At 33.0% G+C, this 7,918-nt stretch overlaps 1 protein-coding gene across 1 annotated transcript; it reads left to right on the top strand.

The window, feature by feature from the left end:
* Positions 1 to 381: 381 nt before the first annotated feature.
* On the top strand, positions 382 to 1,136 carry LOC111410123. Its single transcript, XM_023040336.1, has one exon. The coding sequence runs from the start codon at positions 499 to 501 to the stop codon at positions 925 to 927; it is 429 nt and encodes a 142-aa protein (XP_022896104.1). The 5' UTR covers positions 382 to 498; the 3' UTR covers positions 928 to 1,136.
* The last annotated feature ends 6,782 nt before the right edge of the window (positions 1,137 to 7,918 follow it).

The raw sequence follows: 7,918 nt of genomic DNA, 5'->3' as shown, positions 1-7,918 counted from the left end.
GATTGTCACAGGTGGTGTTGCCACCCAAAGGAAAACACTTTTCAATGGTGTTATAATATATATTTCAGATGACATTTTTCAAGGGTTGAACCATACAGTTGGGGCTTTGGATCGATTTTTTGTGCTGTCATATTTGACTTGACAAAATGCTCATTTGGCAAGGTTGAGGTGGATTCTCAAGTGATCTGACGTGAATTTTCATGTAGACACCAACATGTTTGAAATTCTCTCAAATTATTATAATCTGATTTAAAATAGTCCATAAATTACTCAAACTGAAGCGTGTTCACAGAAGTGACATGAAGTGAAAAGGCCGTAAGGCGTGAAGCATCTTTGCACTACTAGTCTACAAGCCAGAAGTCGCTAGTTTATGTTGCAATCCAATATCACGACATTATCCATACACAAGAACCGAAAATTTGTAGGGCTTTCGTCCCCAAAAACAAAACTTTCTTTCTTCAATCTCTGTCTCTCTTGTAGACAGGAGAGGAAGAAGCAATGGAGAACCAACAACCGCTACCGCCACTGCTGCAGAGCCAATCACAAGCGAAGAATGAGGATGCCGCCGAGAAGAAGAAGAACAGGAGGAAACTACCAACCCCCAGTGAGCTTGTGGCGCATTACGAGAAGCAGGGCATGGACACTCAAGAAGCCTCTTTCAAAGTCATTCAAGATTTGCAGAATGCCGTTTTCAGAATGATCACCACCACCCAAAGCAAGAAAAAGGGTGACTCTGCTTCAGATATTACCTCCAAAAAGCTCGACGTCATCCACTCCCGGCTGCTTCAACTGGAATCGAAACTGGACTCCAAACCGGGGTATCCACAGGCCGTAGGCATTGGCGTGGCGTCCGCCGGAATTTGGCATGCTGCCGTCCAAATTTGGAATTCTGTTTCCCAGGCTACTTCGTCTTCTTCCAATGCCTGATTAACTAACATCTGCATTTATCGATTGGCCTTTACTTTTTTGTCTAGTCTCCTTAGAATATCTGCATACTCCTTAGTTCCTTGATGTTCCTTTGTTGTTTCTTTCGGTTGAGTTTCAATCACCCAATTTTTGTACTTCGAATTGCTAGTATCATAACTCATCAATTGAAATACGAGTAAAACTTGTGTCATTGGCTTTTTTGCCCATCATATTACTATTGTGGTGTTTCATTATCTTTTTGCTCTATGTTTTGGCCACCATCCTCAGCCTCTCGTTTTTGAAGTTAAGTCCAGAACTAGAAGAGAGGACAATAATGCTAACCGTTCTGATATTGGTTATAAGCCGCATAAACTGCTTATTCTTTTGTTTATTTGTTTCTTTAATACTGAATTTGAATCTCGTGTGAAAGGAAAGGGTTCCTGCAATTAAGATTATTATCAAGGAAGGAAGTTATACAACACAGGAGAAGTGTTTTGCATTTTTCATTAGCGAAAATGGGCAATAAGGAGTATGTTTAAGAACTCTCATTTACACCAATTCTTCTTGTTCCAGAAATAGGGAGAAAATGTACTGTAGTTCTATATGTCGCGTATTGAGTACTTGTTTTAAAGTGAAGTTTCAATTGATGCTTCTTTATTCTTTTGATTTTGTTGTTTAATCAACTTTATTTCTCCAGATTGATGTAGTTCTACATGTTGTTTATATCTTCTGGTTAATTTTCTGTATCATCTGTCCTAATGATGTCTCAAACATCGGAAGTGTAGTTCGTTTCTTGTCTTCTCAGGTTGAAGGAAGAAGAAATACCAAGGTTATGCATGTTTCACTCAAACACGCACATTTATGTTCAGGTGATTGATGAATACAAAGCTGCATACTCTTACTTCATACTCAACTATGTAAATACGCACCACGAAAGAATTTTTCTACAGCTCAGGTTCAACTCTTTCAAGTTGAATGAATAAAAATTGCAGAATTTATGTTAGTACTTGTGTAGAAATGCCTACAAATGCACACACGGCATTTTCACATTATTTTTACTCTTGATGGTAAAAATGATTATGTTTCAGAATTCTAATTAGTCCGCAACAGATTTTTTAACCCTTGCTGTTAAATACTCGTACAGTGCTAAATTTCATGAAATGCTGATACTTTTGATGAATTTAAGTTCAGTTCTTAACTATATAGCATTGGAGTAGTCTTTCAAGTCTATAATCTTTGTAATGTCTCTCCAATTTGCCTGCAGTCCTGCAAAGTTTTGACTTTTGACCAAATATGGAATAAGTCATATGACCTGAAAAAGACTAATTTAACATGGTTTCAATAACAGCAGCATTTTTGCAATGAATCAAAATTCAATTAACATCAAAGTTGAGCTCAAGGTTAATGGCATTTCCCTTTGCAATTTGGTGCATCAGTCTAGCATTATTTTCTATTAGTTATAGACACTTTGAAGTTTACCACATTATCCTCATCGTGTCTCTGCTCTGTCATCTACTTATATCTACAGTCTTTGGATACTTATTTATTGCATTATCCTCATTATTTTTCTCTGTACAAAACCATGCTTTGAAAACGATGTCCTCTATTAACAGGTTTTACCTATAAGTTCAATCTTTTCTGAATTCACAAACCTTAAGAGCACTTACCTCCTCCAACCAAACAATTAATATAAACTAGATTCTGGGATTTTGACATGGACAAATTTGTGTGCAAGGCTTAATTCTATCTGAGAATTGCTCTCTCACAAAGAAGTAGCATTTATGTTTGTAAACTAGATTACATTTAGATTCTTATGTATTCATAAAATTCTACTATATTGTTTACTATATGGTCCATCCAGTCCCTTTATCCACCTCTACAATAAGTTCCTATGGCCTTTAGCCGATTGTGAAGGTTTCTGCATCTAATATTTCTGCTAATTCCAAAACACTTCAAGTAAAAACAGAACATCTCAGTGACCTGAGCTATTTCTTTCGACGTATACCAGAACATGTTTACTATATGGAAAAGTAGAAATGGAATTACATATAAATACCTCCGATAATGCCCTGTGCCTACCCTAAACTAATATTTAGTAAGCTGGGATTTCTTCTAATTTTACCAGGGAATACCAAATCCCTGGCAAACACTGAAGTGGTATGGTCATTTTGAAATGTGGTGTATCAGGGATATGGTCTGCTGAATAAGGCGATTTTTAATGATTTTAGTATAACTTGGTTCAGCTTATATCTTTGTGAGGAGAAAGTACAGAATTGAAGAATAATACAAAGACTTCTTACCTGACAACAAACCAAGTTTCTTTATCAGCAAATTATAAAAATATTTAATTACCTAGAAAAGTTAATTATATTAATATGAATTCTTCGTTGCAATAGATATGATATGATCTGATGAATTCTGAAAAGATAAATTCAGGTGCATGCTTCCTCTAATTGTTAACAGTTTTCATTCCAATAGTAGATTCTGCAAAATTGTGGCTCAGTACATATTAACACACAACCTACCCACTTTTATTGATAACCTAGTTTTTCCGTTTTTGAATTTCCCTCCCCCCCACTACCAAAAGAGAGTTTCGAATCCAAGTCTTTGACCTAGTAAGGCTTCGCTCTTACTATTTGAGCTTGGCCTTGATCTCATCGATAACCTAGTTGGAGTCTTCTAAAATAGGATGGATAGAACAAAGCTTAGACAAAGAAAAGATATTGAACTTCTAAATTTCAGCAATCTACCAAAAAACCCTACCAAAGGTTGTGCAAGGATCACTGAGACTCATCTAAGATAGTATGTCAAAATTTGACTATAAGAGTTGACAGGTGTAAAATCATTCCATGACATTCTGTATGCAGTCCCTGGTAAGATTACCAGCTTAAAGTGCACTAAGATCTATGAATCTATATAGTAAGCTAAAACAGTAATCTGAAGTTATAAGCTGCCACTTCTCTGTCTCTTTTTTAAAAAAGTTATTCCCTTCTGGACCTGCAAGACTTGAAAGCTTAAATGTGATAATGCATATGGATTAGAAGAGCATGAAAGGAAGAAATTGCACTTTATAGCTGTTGTAACATAAAATTAAGTTTTAACCTTTCACAAATTAAAACCCTTTAATTTTTCGTTTTCTTATTTAGTTTTAAGTTTTAATACAATTAAAACGTCATAATTTATATTGTAACTTATGTTTTAATAGTTTAAATGTGGGGGTTGGAATTTTACCTATAAAACGAGATGATATTTCATTGTTGGAAATAACTTGATATATAACTTAGAAATGACTCCCTATACTTTTATATCTATTATTTTGGTAATTCGATAAAGACTCGTTTTTTATCTTTCTGTGGTCGTGTTTATAAAAGGAGAATTGGCTATGAGTTATATGGATTTTATTTTGGAGACATATAGTTCGGAAAGTACCCGCATGAAAGGGAAGTTATGATGTACCGACAAGGACACGTGTGTCCTACACTGATACGTTGACTCGTGATTTTTCAAAAAAGTACGTCGCTCCCTATACTTTTATATCTATTATTTTGGTAATTCGATAAAGACTCGTTTTTTATCTTTCTGTGGTCGTGTTTATAAAAGGAGAATTGGCTATGAGTTATATGGATTTTATTTTGGAGACATATAGTTCGGAAAGTACCCGCATGAAAGGGAAGTTATGATGTACCGACAAGGACACGTGTGTCCTACACTGGTACGTTGACTCGTGATTTTTCAAAAAAGTACGTCGTCGACACGTTCATTAAATTCTTTAAAATTCTTCATTTATATAGTTGAAATATAGTTTTATACTTATTATTGATTTTTCTTGTTGAAATATTTTAAATTTAAGTACTTATTTGTTATTTACTAATAATTTTGAGTTAAAAATATATAATAGTTATAATAAGAAAGAAAAATTATTATTGTGGAGTGTACGAAAAGTGTCGGTATCGACACACTTGTCCGACACAAACACACTACCTTAGTTAGAGTGTCTGTGCTACAGAGAGGGGAAGCAACACGACTTTAAAATAGAGTTCTTGACGTGCCCTGCTAATGTTTGCTTTCTAACTCTTCTTATGTTATTGTTGAACTGAGTTTATTTTATTTATAATTGATTATCTACACATAAATCACCTGTTTTCCCCAACAATCTAAAGTCATATTCATAATATTTTGGTGATTGAGTCTGGATTGGACCATTTTGTGCATAATATTTGGGCGAGGAGAACTAATACCTGTGGCGAGAGGATGAGAAGTGAAGTCCTAGGGAATCATAATTCTACAGATAAGTTTTCTCTTCCATTCTTCGTCTGAGTGATAATTTTGGATTGATGAACATTATTAAGACAATTTTTAGCCTGGTTTGTATCAATGATGAAAAAATGTTGCATTGAATTTCTCAAATATATATGTGCATATTTCTTTAGTATCACATGGAATGACTTCCGTAAAAATTCTTATGTTGCCACCTAATGTTGGCAATTCTGGCCTCTGGGATTAAGAATGTAATGTGAATTCCTTAAACACCTTTTCAATTGTTTGATCATGGTATTCAGTCACTCTGTACCATGAGCTGGTTGATATTTACTAAGTTGTTTCACAAAGAATGCGCTTGGAATGTTTTAAAAGTCATTTGGCTGGAGCCATTATCTTATTTTGATGTATGTCCAACTATGAAGTTGTGGGAATCTGCATTTTGTCAGGACCAATTGATAACTTATAAGCAGAGGCACATTTATGTTTTGATGGAAATAAATGGTGGCCTTAGACCATAGTTGATAGATGTTGCATTATTCTTTGAAATGGTTTTCTCTTACCAAGGGCAAATGAGCTACAGATTATGATATTTTGGATTTTGTTAGCAAAAATGTTTTCTGACCTATTAAGAAAACTTAGTAACAAATACATTAGATAAATGCGTGGGTAATGCAAGTATAACCTCTTAATTTTTTGGAATTTCTTGTTATGTATTTAAGATTTCAGGTGCATTTATACATGTATGGCATAGCTAGGTGGAGCAATAAGCCATGGCAGATCACCCTGTTAAGCGTGAAAATTATGTTTTCTTGATATGTAGCAAAGAAGTTCTCTTCATCATGATGTTAGTACTTTTAGTTGCATTAACTTTATGAAATAGAAATACTTCTACGAGATATGGAACATATTATATGTGCACACATTTATCATAACAATTTATAGTTGTAAATTTTTGTTTATGAGATAGTTACATTTTTTGGTATTCATAATATATGCTATAAAATAAAAATCGATGGAATATTTGCTCTTGATTTGGCTTGTCCAAGTCTTAAGGGAGGCTGGATGGATGATGTGTCCAAGGAGGTATGGCCAAAGCTCACATTTAATGATCACATAGGAACAACCTAAACTCAGTGTTGCAATATCAAATGTGAGATAAGTTATTAGTAAAGTACTTCATCTTGTGATTTGCAAGAATGTTGAGAATATCCCATCAAGAGGGAAGTGAATGTTATAACATATAACATTCTAATGATAAATGTCGTGCCTAGTTCTCTTAATCGATATGTAACAATTGATGTTAGTTATAGGAACATCATTGAGAATTTGAGAAGTCTACCTAATTAAGTGGTAAAAGTTTGGAGACTTTCTTTGGGTTTGTGGCTTTAACTATAAGATAATTATATCACTCATTTGTATCCAAAACATATGGAAATGTTTTTAAATGATTGATAAATATAGAAGCTAGTCTACTTTTGTTAGTGTGCAAATATAGTTATTAAAAAAAAAAAAGGAAACTGCAAAAAGGGTCTCTTTCATTTATTATTGATAAGGTTTTCTCATCTATTATTTTTATGTTCACGTGTATGATCGTCTATGAAGATAATAAATACATATTTCCTCCCCTAGTAAACATGCCATTCAATTCGCATATTCGAATGAACAACTTCTAAAACATGTGAAGTTTTATTTACACTGTAATAAGGTTTCTTAGTTATGTTAGATTCTATACAATTCTTTTCATAGTACTAATGCCTATATGACCTAATCTAGAATGTCATAAAGTAAAATAATCAATTAAGTAAGCAAAATCAACTTTATATTGATTAATATTGTTAATAGTATATAATTTGACAATTACTTTACAAGTATAACATTGTTCAACAAATTTTTCATTTCGGGATAGTGCAAATTTTTTGAATTCATAATGCATTTTATGCTCGATTTTCCAAGAAAGATCTCCATTCATAAAGCCCTGGTTTGGTAGCAATTTTTCACTCCAAAAAATCAATTTTTTTATCGTTATTTCACTATTTCGGTCGTCATTTTTCATTTCTTCATTTATAGGTGGGATTCACTTTTTTCTCTAACGGTCAAAAAATCAATTTTCATAATCACTACCGAACAGATCTTAAATTTCTATTCACTAGGAATGTGTTATTTGTTAAGGTAAATGTGTTTTTTTTTTTTTTTTTTTTTTTTTGTAGTTAACTACATATGGAGTTAATCATTGGAAAATTCGTCGAAAATTTTTTATTCTGTTTTTGTTTATTTTACCAATGAATTAAATCCTTTCCTCATTTAAAATAAAAAAAAAAAGGAAAAAGAAAAGGTCAGCGTTAATTGTCATCGATAAAACTTGGAATTACGTTGGTAAGCAATTGAAATCTGCGCTAATATCAAGGATTACAATGAGAGGACTAACATTTATATATATATATATATATATATATATATAGTGTGTGTGTGTGTGTGTGTTTTTTTTTTTAAATCTTAGCTAATGTATTAAAAAGCCAGTTAATTGTGATATATATGACCCAGAAATAAGATATTCATCGACTCATTTCATCTCGTTGGCAAATATATCCATCTAGGCCAACTCATAATTATTTTGGTCAATAAATGTTGTGGTGCGACATTTGCCACCAAAATTTTATCCCAAAAAAAATTATTCACCACTTTCTTTCATCTAGTTGAAAAATATGTCTTGTCTATGCCAACTAAAAATTATTTTGTTAAGCAATTCTTGTAC

This window comes from Olea europaea, chromosome 15 (assembly GCF_002742605.1).
Source record: "Olea europaea var. sylvestris chromosome 15, O_europaea_v1, whole genome shotgun sequence".
Lineage (NCBI taxonomy): Eukaryota > Viridiplantae > Streptophyta > Magnoliopsida > Lamiales > Oleaceae > Olea > Olea europaea.
The sequence above is the reverse complement of the archived record's forward strand: the minus strand, read 5'-3'. Positions and strand labels throughout refer to the sequence as shown.